At 45.7% G+C, this 19,873-nt stretch overlaps 1 protein-coding gene across 5 annotated transcripts in view; it reads right to left on the bottom strand.

Annotated features, from left to right (window-relative positions):
• LOC115073271 (cytochrome P450 2G1-like) overlaps positions 1-19,448 on the bottom strand; it is a 29,144-nt gene extending 9,696 nt beyond the window's left edge. Inside the window, exons 1-6 of one of the 5 annotated variants that reach the window (XM_029571568.1) lie at positions 19,096-19,448; positions 18,342-18,504; positions 16,316-16,465; positions 7,585-7,745; positions 7,186-7,362; positions 241-382 (exon numbers count right to left, since the gene is read on the bottom strand). In XM_029571568.1, the coding sequence (XP_029427428.1) occupies positions 241-382; positions 7,186-7,362; positions 7,585-7,745; positions 16,316-16,465; positions 18,342-18,504; positions 19,096-19,269 (967 nt within the window). In that variant the 5' untranslated portion in view covers positions 19,270-19,448. The other 4 variants (XM_029571572.1, XM_029571569.1, XM_029571571.1 and 1 more) reach the window with 4 other exon arrangements.
• Between the last annotated feature and the right edge of the window lie 425 nt (positions 19,449-19,873).

Raw genomic sequence — 19,873 nt, 5'->3', positions numbered from 1 at the left:
AAGACAGGTTTGAGAGTACTAGAAATGGAAGGAGTAGGGGGGAAGATAAAGAGAGCGGAGGGGTTGGGTTATTCAGAATTTAATATGCTGTATGTAGGGAAGAGTGGAATTTGGCACAGAACTCCCTATGCACTATAGAAGGTTTGACCTCTATCACTGAGAAATGCCTCAGGGTCAGAAAATTCAGTTCTGTGCTCATTATTAGCCGAGACAAATGAATATTTCTGGTGGTTTCCTTACCTATGATCTCTGGGTACTTCTGGAGGATCAGGAATCCGTATTGTAGAGTTGCATTGACTGTCTCTATCCCAGCTAAAAAGATACCAATTGTAGAAGACACCAGATTCTCAAGGGCAAACACATGCTGAGAGCTTGCAGATTCCTGTTCATATTCAGGGAGTTTAAAAAAAAATAAAAATTAAGAATTAGGTTTTGAACTTGTACATCCTTGTGCAAAATTAAACCCCCTTTCAAGCATAAGACTGCAATAGGAAGGGAGAATGGGTAGACTTGATGCTTTGTGATCTTTTTCTGCCATCCTACTCTGCAATTGTTATGCTACAGACTTTCTGTATCTCCATGTAGATTATAAGCAAACCCATCATTTTACTTCAGATGCATAAGGAAATATCTAAAAGGTAAGATCCTCAGTAGCATTAAAGAAGCAGGTATGAAGGAGATGAGGATATGATTACCAGCTAGGGATGCTAATAGATACTAGATATTTAGATAAGGATGTGGATTCATTTGAAATAAAATAGGAAATGACAGTGATATTTTTGCTTCATTATGTTCAAAATGAAACAGCAGAAAATCCAACAAAATTCTGTTGGTTTTCTCATTTCATTTTGGAAAAAAAAGTCAGCTGTCAGGCTTAGGCCCATGAGGCTTGGTTCCTAGGCATAGGCCCAGGTCCAATGCAGGGGTCTCAGCCTAGGCCTGGGCCCAATGCCAGGGCCTTGGCTGAGATCTGAACCCAAGTCCAGAAGCCAACTCAAAACATTTGTTGGGGTTGGGAGTCCCCAGGCCTCCTTTACCGCATCCATCAGGGTTCTGAAGACGCAACCGGCCTAGATTCAGGCCTGATGCCAGACCCATTAATGGCTGTAAATCAAAATGGCATCCTCTGGTGGGGAAGAAGGCACCAAAATTAAGTTACTCTGGTATATTCTCAAGTGGAGGATATCATTTTAAGAAGACAGAAAAGGAGCTCTGCGGCCTGGCCTCCAGCTTCCAGGCCTGGGTCTGGGCTTAGGCCAAGGTCCTGGTGACAGGACCTGCTCTCCATGTCAGGACCCGGCATTGGGTCTGGACTTAGGCCAAGGCTGAGGACCCTGGCATCAGGACTGGGCGTATGGGCTAGGCTCCAGCATAGGGCCTGGGCCTAGGCACTGGGACCCAGCTTCAGGACCGGGTCCCAGAGTTGGGCCTAGGCCAAAGCCCCAGCATTGCAACTGTGCCACCAGGCAGGGCCCTGGTGTCAGGCCTGGACCTAGGTCAAGGCCCCAACATTGAGATCTGCCTCTGGGTCTGGACCTGGCATTGGGCTTGGGTCTAGGCTGAGGTTGCAGCATCCTCCTGAAGGCCGAGGCTTTGGCCTGGACCCAGGCTTCTTCATCGGATCTTCCCCGGCCCAGATAAGTGGGCCCCAGTAGTTTTTGGAGGGTGGGAGGGATGGTGCCATTTTTTTAAAATCTTTTTTTAAATATTTATTTCATTTTTGTAAACTTTAGAAAATGAAATAAACATTAAACAAAACTAAATTTATTGGACCCCTCCCCCCAATAATGAAATAAAAAAATAAAATGAATTTTTTGTCTCAGCACAACCCTCCTAGAAGTCCCTTCTACTATGTTTATTCTTATAGACAGAGGCATTGCTAGGTATTTAAAAGACTCAGGGTCATATAATCTCCCTCCGAGATTTTGTTTGTCGGGATATAAACTTTATTATTTGCCAGTATAAGAAACAAGTTTGCTTGTTCTAAGCATGGAGTTGGGTGGCACAACATAAAACCGTTCCAGTTTATTTTCAATCGTGACTACCAGAGACCGCGTAGGTTCTGAGTTTAAGTCCAAACACTTTGAAGTTGCAGTGCAACTAACACATTGTGTGGCTGCACATTCCAATACAACGAAAAAAATTTTTTTTTAAGAAAAATCAAAAAATATATAGGAAGATTACAGACCGGTGATTGTACCAACTCGGCTAGAAATCTCTGCTCATTGTCAGAATCATATGCCGGTGCGGAGGTCTAATCTTCTGTTTTATAAAAATAATTGATAAAATGAAAAAACAGCAAAATTCATAAATAAAATGCACGATCTGATAATTTTTAATATTAGTTGAATAAAGAAAAATATTTTAATTGTAAGCTGCCACTTCGAAATTGCAGGACTTATTTGGGTGCCTTTACAAGAAATATTAACTAGTGGATTTTTTTGGGTTGTTAATTGTATACTAGTTAATCCCTAATTTTTTTTCATTGCTTTATGCAAAATACAAAGGGCTTTATATTGCACTCACTGCTCAACTGGCAGCCAATGCAGATCTCTTAACACTGGTGTAATATGATCTTTTCTGCTCATCCCTGATAATATCCTCGCTGCTGAATTTTGCAATAACTGCAAAGGGCATAAAGTCGAGTAAGGTAATCCCAAAAAAAGAGAATTACAATAGTCTCTGGAGGAAAAGATTAGTGTTTGCAAAACTGTTCTAAAGGTATTTGTATCTAGAAATGGTTTGAGTCTAAGGATTAATAATTGTTTTTTCCGATGAACGATGAACAGAATCCACTGGTCTGAGGTTACACTGGGCCACTGGTTCGCAAAAAACTGCAGCCCGCCCTCGACCAGAGAGTCTATTGTCCTGGGTATGGGCGATTGGCTTACACTCCCTGCGGCCCAATCAAATCCCTGGGTTTGACTGAGGAGCCAGATGAGGTTTAGGAGCTCTCTGTTGCCTGGGATGGCCATGGGAGCTCTGATAGTGTTGACGGGATTGAGGAGGCAGAGGATAGTACTAAGCAGTTAGTATAGCTGTGTTTAAAAAAGGATTGGATAAGTTCTTGGAGGAGAAGTCCATTACCTGCTATTAAGTTCACTTAGAGAATAGCCACTGCCATTAGCAATGGTAACATGGAATAGACTTAGTTTTTGGGTACTTGCCAGGTTCTTATGGCCTGGATTGGCCACTGTTGGAAACAGGATGCTGGGCTTGATGGACCCTTGGTCTGACCCAGTATGGCATTTTCTTATGTTCTTAAAGAAAGACTTCCTTGGCCCCGGCCTCAATGGCCTCCTGGAGAAGGAGCAGGTCAGGTCTGGAGTACTGGAGGAGAGTTGTTTGAGGGTTTCATGATTGTCCTGGAGTTGGACCACAGCATCCCTCACCCTATCTCCAAAGAGATTCTCTCCCAAACATGGCACATCAGCGAGTCGTTCCTGTCCCTCCAGTTGGAGATCCAAGGTCTGCAGCCACGCCACTCTGCGGGCACCAATTCCTGCTGCAGAGACTCTCAATGCCATCTCAAAAACATTGTAGGTCTCATGGACCTCGTGTTTCCTGCGCTCCAGACCCTTGTGCATCAGCGACATGAGGGTGTCTTTCTGTTGTTGAGGCAGCTGCTCAGCCACCTCCTACACTGCTTCCAGATATCCCGCTAGTATTGGTTCATGTAGAGCTGGTAAGCAATGATACAGGCAATAAGCATGGTGCCTTAAAATACCTTCCTCCCAAGAATGTCCATAACTCTGTGGTCCTTCCCCAGGGGCACCGAGGAATAGGTCTGAGAGTGCTTGGCCCTCTTAAGGGTGGATTCAACCATCGACGCTTATCGAATCCGGCAGCCTTCTGGATGAGGTAAACTTCATCTGCCTTTTTATTAATGGGAGGCACTGTAAGGGGGTGTTCCCAAAACCTCACTAGCAATTCCTTAAGGATCTCGTGCACTGGGACCACCATGATCTCCTTTGGAAGCTCCACAAACTGAAGGATCTCAAGCATTTTGTGCCTAGCATCCTCCTCTGTTAAAAGCTGGAATGGGATGGCTTCCGCCATCACCTTCACAAACTCTGTGAAGGTTATGTCCTCAGGCAGAGCCTTCCTTCGCTCATCTCAAGGAGAAGGATCTGACGGGAGACCATCTGAGTCCTTGGAGGAGGACTCCATTTGATCATCCCCCCAGGGATCATAGGGACCCTCATCCTCACTGTATGCTACAAGGTTTGGGGGTCTGGAGGAGATCAACAACGATCGGCCTCCAGCACCCCTATCCACCAGCAACCTCAACAGATCTGACAGTTCCACTGATGTCAATGGTGTGGTGTCCATCAGTGCAGCTCTAAGGTCCTTTGATGTGATGCTGCCGATGATTATGCCGATGGCTCAGACTTTGACACAAAGAGCTGATCCATCTTATCGAGCCAAAACAGACATCCCTTCGGGGTCATCTGGGTGCACAAGCAACAACCACAGACATCATGAGATGCCCCCAGGCAGAGGATGCATACCTCATGAGGATCAATGATCGACAAGCTCCTTGGGCACTGGGGGCATTGGCAAAAACTGGACATGCTCAAAACAATATACCCGTGTATACAATTAAATAACTCAATTTTTATTTCTAAGCACTTTTTTTTTTAAAAATACATGAAAAGTGCTTAGAAAAAAAAAAAGTGCTTAGAAATAAAAATTGAGTTATTTAATTGTATACACGGGTATATTGTTTTGAGTATCACTAGTGATAATACCTGTGGTAGACCCATGATAGCTTAACAATATATATTGAAAACTGGACATGACCAAGATGGGACAAAACAAAAGGGCCGAAGCTTGAAACAATGGCGAAGGGCGTCAATGGTCAGCAGGCACTGAGTCACCACCACCATGGGGGAATCAACCGCGAAAAGAACCACCTGAAATGCTGAAAACCTGACTGGGGACACTACGGGGAGGCACCGAGAGGGACCTGGCGACAGACCGAAGAAAAAGGATTGCAAAAAAATGTAAAAACAAAGTTTTCCACAAGGTAAAAAGCCAAGCTTTTAGCGTTCAATTAAACCACGAGGCTCACAACTCCGCAAATAAAAAAGAGAATGAAGAGGGACCCTGCGTTGATGCATCGTATAGGGTATGCTGTGCATGCTCAGTGGTGCCTAATCAAAGTGCTAGAATCTTTGCCATATGTTTTGTGCATCAGGCTCCATCTGAAGATGTAACCCATGTGCGAGGACTACCATCCTGTTTGTCCTCGGAGAAAATACTGTTTGATTATTACACAATCAGTGACGTGCTGCCAGTTTTTTTTTATCCTGGGGCTCTCACCAGTTCTTTTTCACTTGATGAAGCACTCATTTTCACAAAAGTATTTAAGCCTTCACCACCTCTCTCCATATAACAAAAAATAAGTTGTACATAAAACATACAATAACTTAATACTGAAATTTATATTTCTATTACCGGATTCTTGGCAGATTCATTCAGATCAATCAAAATTCCTTTTTTATGTTTGCCTGTTCTAGAATCATTTATACGTGCTGTCATTCTGTGGCTCCCGATGCAGCCGTTGTGAAACACGGATCGTCTTGGGGGACCCACTTGGTCTATCTTTACACGATCATTGAATGATTCTCTGACATATCATGTACCTTTGTCTTGGACCTTAAAAACTTATTTACAAAAGATTTTGAGCTGTTGATCTTGACTTTTCTGATATTACAGATCAGAGTATTATAGGATTACACTTATAGATGCTTTGACTGTTCTGTCCGAGTGACCTACATTTTCCGCCTCTGTTCCTGGCAGATTCATTCAGATGTCACATCCGAAGAAGGAATCTATGTGATCTTGATAGCTAATGTATACCATTTTTGGATAATATTTCCACTGATCCAATAAAGGCCATCAAAGCATGCAGAGAATCCAGTTTATTCCAGGAGCCACTAGATCACTCCATTACATATTCCAGTCACTAACTGAAAATAAAATGGGGACAGGAGCAGGAGGGAATGAAGCTGAAGCAAATACTGCACAGAACCAATAGCTCTGTTCCTTTCTGCAGCCCCTGCAGAATAACTGTTTTCAGTTGCCAGAGATTTGGGGCACTGGCCAACAGATTCAGGACATGAGCCCTGTGTGACTATGGCTAGTGAAGCCCTGCTTACAAAGTACTAATGGTATACACAGCACTGTACAAGTCAGAGCAGAGAAGAGATGCTACTGAGTATGCAGTAAATGATGAAAGCCCCCCCTGCTGGGAGTCTCATGCCTGAAGAGTGTAGGATCGAAGTGACACTCTTGGTGAAATTTCCACTACAGAGTGCTGAAAAGCTGGACATGATGGGGCAAATGTACAAAATATTTATTTTGCTGTAAATTCTGCTCCTGAATTATCAATGAAAATACCTTAGGAGAAAAATGCTGAGAGCAGAGATAGAACAATTTTTTAACCTGGTCAAAATCAAAAGCAAGCTAAATAAATAAATAAACAAATAAATAAATAAATAAAAAGCTTTGATGCACCTGACCCTCTTTTCTTCTCTGTCCACATAACTACAGTGCTGCCACCACTCACTGACTAGGACTAGCCATCAGGCAATTGGATCAGGGGCGGATTTCCGCTGACGACCGGCCTGGGGATTCGCCGCCCCGGCCGGCCCCGGAGACACCACGTGACAGAGCCGAGTGCGGCTCTGTCACAGCCTCACTCGGCAGACCATGTGAATAGAGTGACCGGCCCACCGGGGGATGCCCTATCCCCCAATAGGCCAATCCGCCCCTGAATTGGATCACTTGATTTGAGCATTACTGCAATTAACCGATGGCTGTCTACAAAACCAGCACTGGACATAGTACTGAGAGGAACATCTGACTATCCCAAATCAGAAGATGCTTCCAAATCTTGACCTATTTATGGAAGAAGAAAACTGAAAGACCAGATAGTTTTAGACAGCAGAAAGGCTTTGTCAAAACTCCTCGCTCCCTCCAAAAACACAGAAGTCAAGGATAAAATACACTGCTCTGGAATAATAAGGACCTGAATATCGAATGTGCACTAGAAAAGCGTTATTGGATGTAAACTGGAAAACTGCATATCTATCCTTTGATGTTTTGGATGTTTCTGTTTGCATGTTCATAAACACAGTTTGGAAAAAAAAAAGAACTGAATAGTAGGTTCCCTCAGACCTGCTCCATTTTGATGAGGAAACAGTCAATGAAATCCCGTGGGCAGCTGGGATCCAGCGTCTGTTGGTGCGTTTTGATTTCGTTCAACACAAAATCTTTTAACTGCTGAAGGTTTCTCATAAAGGAGGGAAAGGCTCCAGGATAGTACTTCAAGATCTGTGGAAAAGCGTTCAGGAACTGGGGGAGAGGGGAGAGAGGAGGGGAAAAAAATATGTTTCACATATCATGCATGTAGATTACATTTTCATATCAATCTTGGCTTAAATAAAAATGTAGCCTATATAGGGAAGGAACTCAGCATTGAAAGAAGAAGAAAAGAGTTGCCATTGATAACAAAGCCTGCCGCCGATTTCTCTCGTAGGCGGTAACTCAGTATGCTACTGAGCAGAAAGTACCCACCTGACTCCAATGGGTGTTCAAGAGATGAAAGTTCTCATCAACAAGTTCCAACAGGGAGAGGAACCTCGGATCCTCATAGACGAACCGGTCCCCGAAGATCACGGAGCAGATGATGTTGGCAACGGCTCGGCCAAACAAGAAGGAGGGGTTAAAGGGCACTCCTGGATTGTTGGGAGCAGAGGAAAAAGTGGAAGAGCTGGTTAAAACTTGCTAAAATGGCGAATAACGGCAGATAAAGATCAACTGATCTCTCCGCTCTGCCCAGATGTCGTTCTCTGGTTTTCTATCACTTTGGCAAGATGAACATATCAATTTCCATAATTATCCCATCACCCTGTCAGCCTGCAGAATGCCTTTTACTCAACCCTCAGCTCTGTTCTTACCGCTGTGCTCTATATCTGCCCCAAGCATGCTTATTAATGATAACCTGCAGGTTATCCCAGTCATTTTGGAAGCCAGATACTGCTGGTTAGGCAACCTCTTTGCCCTGTGTGCAAAATCTACAGCTCCAGTCATTGTCTGATTCTTTATTCTAATGCTGCAGATCATTTAGAAACATAGAAACATAGAAATGACGGCAGAAGAAGACCAAATGGCCCATCCAGTCTGCCCAGCAAGCTTCCCTCTTTTCTTCTCCCATACTTATCTGTTTCTCTTAGCTCTTGGTTCTAATTCCCTTCCACCCCCGCCATTAATGTAGAGAGCGGTGGAGGAGCTGCATCCAAGTGAAATATCTAGCTTGATTAGTTAGAGGTAGTAGGAGTAGTAACCGCCGCAATAAGCAAGCTACACCCATGCTTATTTGTTTTTACCCAGATTATGTTATACAGCCCTTATTGGTTGTTTATCTTCTCCCCTGCCGTTGAAGCAGGGAGCTATGCTGGATATGCGTGAGGTATCAGTTTTTTTCTTCTCCCCTGCCGTTGAAGCAGAGAGTTATGCTGGATATGCATCGAAAGTGAAGTATCAGGCACATTTGGTTTGGGGTAGTAACCGCCGTGACAAGCCAGCTACTCCCCGCTTTGTGAGTGTGAATCCTTTTTTCTTCTCCCCTGCCGTTGAAGTTATGCTGGATATGCGTGAAGTATCAGTTTTTCTTTTCCCCTGCCGTTGAAGCAGAGAGCTATGCTGGAAATTCGTGATGTATCAGTCTTTCTCCCATGCCGTTGAAGTAGAGAGCCATGCTGGATATGCGTCGAGAGTGAAGTATCAGGTACATTTGGTTTGGGGTAGTAACCGCCGTAACAAGCCAGCTACTCCCCGCTTTGTGAGTGCGAACCCTTTTTTCTTCTCCCCTGCCGTTTAAGCAGAGAGCTCTGCTGGATGTGTGAAGTAACAGTTTTTCTTTTCCCCTGCTGTTGAAGCAGAGAACTATGCTGGATATGCATTGAAAGTGAAGTATAAGAATGGAGTGATCAAGCTAGTTGAAAGGCATCAGGAATAGAGGAAAGTGGAGGTAGTAATTTGGATATTTGGTTTGGGGTAGTAACCGCCGTAACAAGCCAGCTACTCCCGTCTTTGTGAGTGCAAATCCTTTTTTCCACATTTCCTCTTGCTGTTGAATCTTAGAGTGATGTTGGAGTCACAGTAACCATGTGTATGTTTATTGACTAAGGGTATTGTCTCCAGGCAGTAGCCATCATTCTGGCGAGTCATCCACTCTTCATTGGCGGCCTCTTGACTTTATGGATCCACAGTGTTTATCCCACGCCCCTTTGAAGTCCTTCACAGTTCTGGTCTTCACCACTTCCTCCGGAAGGGCATTCCAGGCATCCACCACCCTCTCCGTGAAGAAATACTTCCTGACATTGGTTCTGAATCTTCCTCCCTGGAGCTTCAAATCGTGACCCCTGGTTCTGCTGATTTTTTTCTTATGGTAAAGGTTTGTCGTTGCCTTTGGATCATTAAAACCTTTCAAGTATCTGAAAGTCTGTATCATATCACCTCTGCTCCTCCTTTCCTCCAGGGTGTACATATTTAGATTCTTCAATCTCTCCTCGTACGTCATGCGATGAAGATCCTCCACCTTCCTGGTCGCCCTTCTCTGTACCGCTTCCATCTTGTCTTTGTCTTTTTGTAGATACGGTCTCCAGAACTGAACACAGTACTCCAGGTGAGGCCTCACCAAGGACCTGTACAAGGGAATAATCACTTCCCTTTTCTTACTCGATATTCCTCTCTCTATGCAGCCCAGCATTCTTCTGGCTTTTGCTATCGCCTTGTCGCATTGTTTCGCAGACTTCATATCATTTTGACACTATCACCCCAAGGTCCCTCTCCTGCTCCGTGCACGTCAGCCTTTCCCCCCCATCGAATACAGTTCATTCGGATTTCCGCTCCCCATATGCATGACTTTGCACTTCTTGGCATTGAATCTCAGCTGCCATAACTTCGACCACTCTTCCAGTTTCCTTAGATCCTGTCTCATTCTCTCCACTCCTTCCGGCGTGTCCACTCTGTTGCAGATCTTAGTGTCATCCGCAAAAAGACAAACCTTACCTTCTATCCCGTCCGCAATGTCGCTCACAAAGATATTGAACAGGACCGGTCCCAACACCGATCCTTGCGGTACACCACTTAAAACCGCTCTCTCTTCAGAGAAGGTTCCGTTTACCATCACACATTGTCTTCTGTCCGTCAACCAATTTGCAATCCAGGTCACCACCTTGTCACTCACTCCCAAGCTTCTCGTTTTATTCACCAGTCTCCTGTGCGGAACCGTATCAAAAGCTTTGCTGAAATCCAAGTATATGACATCGAGCGCTCTTCCTTGGTCCAATTCCTTGGTTACCCAGTCAAAAAAGTCAATCAGATTTGTCTGACAGGATCTTCCCCTGGTGAATCCATGTTGCCTCTGGTCCATCAATTCTCCGGACTGTAGATAGTTCACTATTCTCTCTTTCAGCAGAGACTCCAGGAGTGGCTGTGCCTGTGACTAGAGCATTCCCATACAAATACTGCAGTATTGCATGCCAAATCCAGAGCATTCCCATAGGGATAATGTTCCAAATTCAGAGTGCTCCTATAGGAATGCCACATCAAGAATTTACCCATAGAACACCATAAGAACATAAGATTTGTCATACTGGGTCAGATCAAAGGTCCATCAAGCCCAGTATCCTGTTTCCAACAGTGGCTAATCTAGGTCACAAGTACCTGGCAGGATCCCAAAATGTAAACAGATTCCATTCTGCCTATCCCAGAAATTAGCAGGGAATTTCCCCAAGTCCACCTTAATAATGGTTTATGGACTTTTCCTCCAGAAACTTGACTAACCCTTTCAAACGCAGTTACACTAACATCTTTCACTACATCCTCTAGCAATGAATCCCAGAGCTTAATTATGTGTTGGGTAAAAATATTTTCTCTTATTTGTTTCAAATGTACTGCTTAGTAACTTCATTGCATGTCCCATTGACTTTTACTTTTTGAAAGAATGAACAACTCATTTGCATTTACCCCCTTCCATTCTGCTTATTATTTTATAGACCTCTATCGTATCTCCCCTCAGCCATCTCGTCTACTAACTGAAGAGCTATAACCTCTATAGCCTTTTCACATAGGGAAATCCTTCCATCCCTTTTATAATTTTCGTTGCCCTTCTCTACCTTTTCTAATTCTGCTATATGTTTTTTGAGATACGGTGACCAAATTGCGCACAATGCTCAAGATATGGTCGCCCCATGGAGCGATACAGAGGCAATATCATATTCTCTGCCTTATTCTCCATTTCTTTCCCAATAATTCCTAACATTCTATTTGTTTCCTTTGCTGCTGCCACACACTGAGCAGAGGACTTTAACATATTATCCACAAGGATGCCTAGATCCTTTTCCTGAATGGCAACTACTAATGTGGAACATTACACTGTGCAGCTATATTTTAGATTGATCTTCCCTATGTGCATCACTTTGAACTTGTCCACATTAAAAAGCGAATTTTAAAAGCCCAGCACGCGCATCAATTAGAGGATGCGCAAATAAGTTGGGCTCGCATGCGCCGAGCGGATTTTAAAAGCCGCGGAGATGCACGCGTAGCTCCCGGAGTGCGCACATCTCAGAAGTTTACAAAAAAGGGGTGGGGTGTGGGCGTTTCGGAGTGTGAACCTGAGATGTGTGCGTAAATATTACGTGATCTGGAGTGCGCCAAGGTTCCTTGCCGCATAACTTTACTTCTGCTATGGATACCATGTATATATATTATAAAATGGCCGCGACCACTGGCATGAGTGGGCATATGCCACCCTTACAATTTAATAACCTTACTCTTCCTCAGCCTAACTCATAGCTTTATTCCTCTTATATTATATTATGTGCCTTGTAATTTTAATATGCGTTTGTTCTCCCCCCTTTAATTATGTGCCAAGTTTCTACCCATGTAACCTGAGCCAAGTTTTATGCCTTGTTCTTTGTAATTGCATTTCACATGTCTGTTTTTCAGTTACAATGTAAACCGAGACGACATGTAAAATTTACATGAATCCCGGTATAAAAAAAAAAAAAAGTTAAATAAATTAAATAAATATGAGCGTACATGTGCATCCGTGTGGCTGTTTAAAAGTTGCCATCCGCCGTGAAACACATCGGGTGTTTCTGCTACTGCCTATATTTCCTATGTTTGTACTTTAGTATTGTGAACTGTTGGCCAACCATTTTCCCTTTGTTATTTAGAACTTGTGTCTTCACTGATCTGATGTGTGTCCTCGTTTGATTTGGAGTGGACAATTTCTCAACGCTTTTTTGAAAGAGATTTCTCTAGATTGGATTTGGATTATGGTTTTGCCCATTTTCTCTGTCCACTTTGTGTTTTCTACACTTTTTGAGGATATTTTTTACATCAATTTTTTTAAGGGGTTTTGTGTTTGAATTGTTTTTTAATTTATATTTTAGAAATTTTATTCTAAATATAATTATTTTGTAAAGTGATTAAATATTATTTGTGAAAATTCTTCTTTTGATTATGATGTACATTTTTTATTAAAGTGATTTTTATATATTTGAAAAATATTTGGAACTTTGTTTTGGATTTTTGGTTTAAATTATTTGTATGTATTTTTGCAAAAATGTTTAAATAAGGTCCATGCCTACTGTAAATGTTAACCTTGGCAGCTGCTCCTTTCAGTTTTTACCTAACCATTTTTTTCATTTTATCATAGCCTCCCTTTTGAATGCTATCACAGTAAATTTCTTTATTGTCCTCATTCCAGTTCTCAAATAAAATTTGATCATTTTATGATCATTACTGCCAAGTGGCCCCAAAACCATTACCTCTCTCACACCAAATTCTGTGTTCCACTAAGATCTAGGTCTAAAATAGCTCCCCTTGTTGGTTCTTGTCCCAGCTGCTCCATGAAGCATTTGTTTCATCTAGGAGCATGTGCTGATGTGATATTTACCCAACCAATACTGGGGTACTTGAAATCACTCTGAGAAGGAGTGTCCCTGAAAACCCTCCTTAACCAGTGAGGTTGGTCCACCTTAAAAGCTAAAAATGCAAGCAGTTCTGTGGACAGGGCCCCAGTGGCAGGAGAAAGAGTTTGGGCCTGATTAGGAACAGACAGGCCCCATGTCTCCTGAAACATCTGAAAGGTAAATGCTGGCTGAAGGTAAGCCATCTTTGTGGAATCAGTTGCTTGTGGAGATAAAGATTGAAGTAAGAAAAACCAGAACCCAAAGTGTGTTTGCCCTCTGGAAAAACTATAGTTGGCCTTGCTATGGCATATAGGGTGTGAGACTGGAGATTTCTGCACTAAGCAAGACACAGCCAGAGACCCATGCCTCAGAACTTAGAAAGATGTCTTGTTGAAAGTGATTCCAAAAATAGAGAAACATACCAGAAAAAAACAGAGACAGAAATATTTTTTTTTTCTGGGAAACCTGGTTTTGCTTTAAATCCTGGGCACAGAGCAGAAACTTGTTCTGGGATAGACAGCAGCACAGCCCAAAGCTTTATACTACAGGAAAATAAATAAAAAGAGGAATTTTAAAAACCTGTTTTATTCCTTCACAGAGCAGAGAACCCATGGCTCTAAACAGTGTACAGAGGACAAGAGTGAAGAAAGCAGAATAAGTGTGAAGGGACTGGGGCTCTAACGTATGAACAGAGCACAGGAGCATATGATGAAGAAAATTCATCTAAGGGGCTTGGCTGCAGAGGCAGCCATGAGAATGTAAAATACTAGCAGACTAAAGACTAGCTTTGACTAAGAGAGAGAGAGAGAAAAAAGTGAGTTAGAACTGGATAAGCAGGGTTTTTGGTTCTTTTTTTCCCAAGAAAAAAAAGAGAAGGAAATGTGTGTGTTTGAAAAGGGTGTGGCCTTTGAAAGGAAAATGTCTGCTGTAAAAGTGTTTCTGGGAAAAGGGAGAGGAGTTGGAACTGCCAAAGGGTGGGTCCCTTGAAAGGAAAAGTTTGTTGCCCAAAGCGAGGGAGGGATTGGGAAGAGCTGAAGAGATAATACAGCCAGAAAAGCCAGCCAAATTGAATCCACTCCCAGGAGTCCAGGCCACACAGAGCAGTCAGTAGACCTGGATATAGAACCAAATAGGCAAGGCCCTAGTGAGCAGGAATAAGAGAGTGGGCCTGGCTGGGACCAGATAGGTCTCGTGTCTCCTGGAGAAGGCAGCTCCTGAAACATCTCTGTCCTAAAGGTAAATGCTGGGTGTGAATTTGGCTAAAGGTAAGCCATGTATGTTGAATGAATTACTTGGGTAAAATAAAGTTTTATGTAAGAAGAGTCCAGAGTGTGTCTGTCATCTGAGAAAGCTATAGCTGGCCTGTCTATGCCACGCCCCTAATATCACTGGGCAGCAAATGTTGTTAACTTCCCTAATTTCTGTTTGCCTGTTCATTCTGGCCAGGCAGATGGTAATCCATCCCCAATGCTATTTTATCCCCCTCTTCACAAACAATTTCCATTCATAAGGATTCTACAGTTTCCTGCAGAACGTTTACCCTGTTTGAGGGCCACCCCTCCACCAGTTTGATGTACCCTATCGTTGCGATATAAAGTGTACCCTGGTATCACAGTGGTTACCCTCCTTCCACCAGGTCTCTTATATCTACTTCTTTATTCAGTGCTATACACTCTCTAACTCTCCCATCTTATTTTTTTAGGCTTCTAGCATTTGTGTACAGACATTTGAAAGTATACTTTTTGTTTGAATTAACAACCTGCTTATCAGTTGAGAGGGGTAATTTGGAATCCTTCAGCTCTGTCTGCTCATTTCTTAACTGCATTTCTGCATTTATTGCAACCTCTCTATCGGGAAGCCCTAACCTCCCTGTTTTGTGTTACCATACTTCAAAGATACGTCATTCCAAACCATGTACTCCTGAGTGACTGTCGGCTTTACCCCACTGTCCAAGCTGCCGGCAGCCTGGTTACACCTTGGTTAAGGTGGAGCCCATCCTTTCATAAAAGGCCCCCCCCCCTTCCCCAACATGTTGCCCAGTTCTTAAAACTCAAAGCCCTCTTCCCTGCACAGTCATAGCCACGCATTGAGACTCTGGAGCTCTGCCTGCCTCTGGGGTCCTGTGTGTGAAATGGGAAACATTTCTGAGAATGCTACTGTGAAGGATGGTGGGGGTGTGAGCCCTTGGTGTTGCGGCAAAGTTGATGCAGCCTCATAGGCTAAACCCACGAGTCCTACCCCAGCAGCTTTTGAACCCGCCCTGTAGCGGGACAGTCTGGAGCTTCACCTTTACCAGCTGCCTCCCCTGCAGGTTGAGCCCTTGGGTTCTAGTGGCCAACAGGTCTTGGGCCGGTCCTAGGGTGGCGAAGACAATGGAAGTCCGAGAGCACACCAGGGTCTGGGCAGGCAGCAGGTTAACGGAGTCAGAGACAGGACAAGGTTGGGGTGGGCAGCGAGCAAGAGTGGTTAGGTTCAGGCAAGGGGTCAGATCCAGAGGCCAGGCAATCGTGGTCAGGTCCAAGCAAGGGGTCAAGAACCAGACAGTCAAAACAAGGGTGGACGAGACACACGGAACAAAGCAAGGCTGGATGAGGCAAGGACAGGACCCCAGGAACAGGCTGGGACACAGGACAATCAGGAACGCAGGAGCAATATGCACTGCTCAAGGCAGGAGACCCATTACTTAGGTGAGGAACTGCTTATATAGGCCAGGAGGCTGCCTTCACCTGAAGGTGCTGCTCAGAGTTTCCGGTCACTTTGCACACCTATGGGAAGGCGGCATTCTGCCATGGAGGGAGGTCCTTGGCCAAGTGGATCAGCAATGGGGGAGAAAGCGGCAGCGAGTGGGGCCCTCCTGGGTGTTGTCATACATAACAGCTATCCTAGAGGTTCTGGATTTTAGTTTTCTATCTAACAGCGTAAACGTGGCTTCCAGAACCTCTCTCCTGCACTTTTCTATGTCTGCGGTGCCCACATGTACCACGACATGTTTAAAATATTATCTTATGTGATGCCTGAGGTCCTCTACCTTTGCCCCAGGCGATCCTCACGTCCACCAGCCACCCAGCTATCTACATTCCTAATGATCAAATCACCAACTACCCTTCCCTCCTGGGCATTTGCTGCTGAAGACACATCCTTATTGCGAGAAGATACTACATCACCTTCAGAGCAGGATTGCTTCCTGACATACCAAGGTGATACTCCTCTTTCAGGTGACCTTTCTCCTCCAAGGCACTCACAAGCCTCTTAAGCTTACCCCAAGAACTGAAAAAAGGGTTTTATGGTATTATGAGTTGAAAAAAAAAAATCCTACCAACCTCTGGTTTTTCTGAACTCTTCCACTAGGTACTGAGCCTCTTCTTGGATCCGCTCCTCAATGCTCCTCTTCCCCATCCCGAAACTCTTCAGGGTCATGAGAGAGAATCGTCGGAGCTGCTTCCAACGCTCCCCACTGCTGAGCCCGACCCCTGGAGAGAAATTGGGAAAATACAAACCTAACAGTAGGAAATAATATGTATACTACTTCTCAGGCCCCTGAAGCAGAGTGCAGCCGAGAAACTCTCATTCAATGTTGGGTTCAGACTTTCTAGAATCTTGAAGATCACACTGATTGTATTCTCTGAAAGTAATAAGTGATGTTATATTCCTCAAAGGACTTTATACTGCCTATAAAAAGAACCTTAAAAAATTGGCATACAATTTTAACAATGTTTGAATAGACCTATGATTACATACAGGCATGCCTTATAGCACTGGTTTTTAGTGTACAAATTCTGGCTTCGGATTTATGATGGTCTATCCATTCCGCAGCTATATATAAGCAAGCCATTGTAAGGGGAAATTTGGGAAAACCAAGGAAACCATTAGCAGCAGTGATTGAATATCCTGAAGCAAGACTGGGAAAGTTCCATGCAAAATATACTGGCTCCAGAGAAGGGAATTTAATTTCTTACAGCCTGGACCTAATTAATAGCCCTGTTGGCCAAGTGGCATTGGTTAATTGCTTGCCACAGTCTGGGCTGATACCTCAGTGACAGTGCTACTAGCAGCTGAGGTGACTAAAGGAAGTATATACCCCCCTCCAAAATATTCACCATTTGCTGCTTTATAGCCTGAAAGTAAAATGCATTAAAATAATGTTTATTGCATGTATCTTACTCCATTGCTTCAGGTACAAACTTACAGGCCGATTCAGTAAAGTCCGCGGGACAGTGGGTGAATGCCCGCTCTCCTGGCGTGCGGCCAGGCCACTCGCCTGTGTGCGCGATGCAGTATTTAAATTAGGTCCGGCGGTAGAAATGGGCAAAAGGAGGCGCTAGGGACACTAGCGCGTCCCTAGCGCCTCCTTTTGCCCCGGAGCGGCGGCTGTCAGTGGGTTTGACAGCCAACGCTCAATTTTGCTGGCGTCGGTTCTCGAGCCCGCTGACAGCTACGGGCTCGGAAACCGGACGCCGGCAAAATTGAGCGTCCGGTTTTCGACCTGACAGCTGCCAGCCGACTTCAAATCTTTTTTTCTTTTACTTTTTTACCCTTCGGGACCTCCGACTTAATATCGCCGGTGCCCGAAGAAATTAGCGCCTACCTTTGGGCGAGCGGGCAGGAGTTTGCTTGGCAGAGAGAAGGGGCTTGGGCAACAGAGCTAGCCTGCAAGATGCCTGCAGGCCCCGGACGGCTGCTGCTGCTGCTGATCAGCTTGGCCGGCTCTCTCCAGATAAGTTGCCGGAGCTGCTGCAGAGGCTGGGGAGGTTCTGCCCGAAGATCAAAAGGACTTCAGTAAAAGAGATTAAAGGCTTGCGCTAATAAAGGCGTTAGAGGCACCCATATTCATCACCGGCTTTATTAGCGCGGGCCTTTAATCTCATCGCCATTATGAGGTTCGCCATTCTTCATCATCGCTTTTCTTAAGCCACGCTTTTGTTCGCGGCGCTCTTTTATTGAAGCCCTTTTGATCTTCGCCCTTTCCTGCTCACCCATATTGAAGTAAACCGTGGCCAAATAAGGTGCATGTTAGCCAGGTTCCGGAGGGAGCTGCAGCCTGTGGCCCACCCCCAGGCTGAGGACTATTGCTTCAATGTCTGGATTAAACAGGAAGGTTAAAAATGGGGAAAACCCCAACTGTGAGTCATGGCACCCACCATAACCCAATAAAGGCTGGATATAGGTTTTTTGTTTTCTTCTTTAATATCGCATACAGGCTAATATCAGGGGGGGAAAGGCACATTTTTCAACAGGACAAAAGCCAAAGCTGGACCTCGGGAGGATGGCGGGCAGCCTCCTTTGCGAGGCACCAGCAGAAAAGAGAGAATAGTGCCAGAACCTGCTGGGCCCCGGTTCTCTGCTCACCATAGTCCTTCAGGAGGTGCTGAAACACGGGAAACGGTCCTCTTCCGCTGAATGCATCCCCCTGCTGGAGGAGAGCTTCCTTCACAGCCGGCAGCCCGGACACCACCACCATCGGGGAGGAGCCCATATACAGGCTGTACACGGGCCCATACTTCTCACCCAGCTGTGGAAAGAAGCGCATGCGTCAGAGAGCCAGGGGCACCCGGAAAGCACCTCCCTCTGGTAGAATGGCAGGGGCACACTCCCCCCCCCTCCACCCCCCCCCAGCTGTGGCAACGCGGGCACGGCCGGACGAGGCGCCCTGCTCCCCGCTGCGCTCTGTACGCATCCTGCACTTTTCCTCCCCAGCCGCGCAAGGCTGGCTCCAGTGAGGCACAGACAGCAGCAGCCGCCGCGGTAATTCCACTCACCCTATGCTGAGCGGCAGATTACAAGTTTACCGCGTGTCTCGTACCCGGCCGTGCCAAACCGCTCTCGCTTGTACGTTTTTGGGAGAATCTGATAATGATACCCGTCATGAATGCCGTTTGTGCTCGGCTGAGCTGGGGACAGTGCCCCCCGCCCCCCCCCCCCCCGGTCTGTTCCGTCCCACCGCGCCCACCGTCTCTCGGTGACAGCCTTGCGCTAAGTTCTTCCTCACCCTCCTTGCACTCTCACAAAACCGAAGCCACAGAGCGAGCGGGGGCAGTTTAAACCCCTGCATCACCGTCCGCCCCCCCCCCTCCCCCCTTCTGAAGCCCGGGAGGCTCCTCACCTCTTTCAGAGCCTGCGGCAGGGACCTCCCCACCAGGTTCAGAGCGTTGCCCAGGATAGGCAGGGGGAAGGGGCCGGGGGGCAGGCGCTGGCTCCGTCTCCGTCTCCAGGCTGAAAGGAGCAAGCAAGTGATGCAGAAGGCGAGGAGCAGGGTGGCCGCTTCCCCGAGCTCCATTCCGACTCGGGGAGACGCTGATCCCTAGTGTGCAGAATCTCCTGGCTGCGGGCAGATGTTTGGCCTCCTTTCCCTGTTTCTATATGGTTTGGGGGGGTTGGTATCTAATTATTCTCCCTTTCAGACCGGAGCTGGCTTTCCCTGTAGTGATGAGCCTCCCTCCATCCTGGCCGTCTCCTGCTGAGTCAATAAACCGAGGTGACGTTCGTCTAAAGTTCAAAGAGTTTTGGCTGGGGAGGGAAGGCAGGAGAGGTCGGAGCGTGCACGGCTGGCGGCCAGGGCAGAGCCACCCCTTCCCTGGACGGAGACTCAGCCGCCACACTGTGCTGTACTCAGGGGTGCACAGGCTTCGCCCCTAAGGTGATTGATTTGTTGCTGCAGTTGCATAAGAAGTAAGGTGAGTCAGAGACTCTGTCTGCCTTCCCCCGGAGGGGCCCAGCCTAGCGCACGGATTTAGGCGCAGTTGGATGCCGGTTTTGGATACAGTAGACTAGCGCCCAGTGAAATAAGGAGATCGGCGTGCCCAAAACACGCGCCCAAACAGACGCGTAGCCGTTAGCACTCATCACGTGTAAATTCCATATAGATGAGGCCGTTAGCTATT

The sequence above is a fragment of the Rhinatrema bivittatum genome, chromosome 11, assembly GCF_901001135.1.
Source record: "Rhinatrema bivittatum chromosome 11, aRhiBiv1.1, whole genome shotgun sequence".
NCBI lineage: Eukaryota > Metazoa > Chordata > Amphibia > Gymnophiona > Rhinatrematidae > Rhinatrema > Rhinatrema bivittatum.
This window is presented reverse-complemented; position numbering and strand designations above follow the sequence as displayed.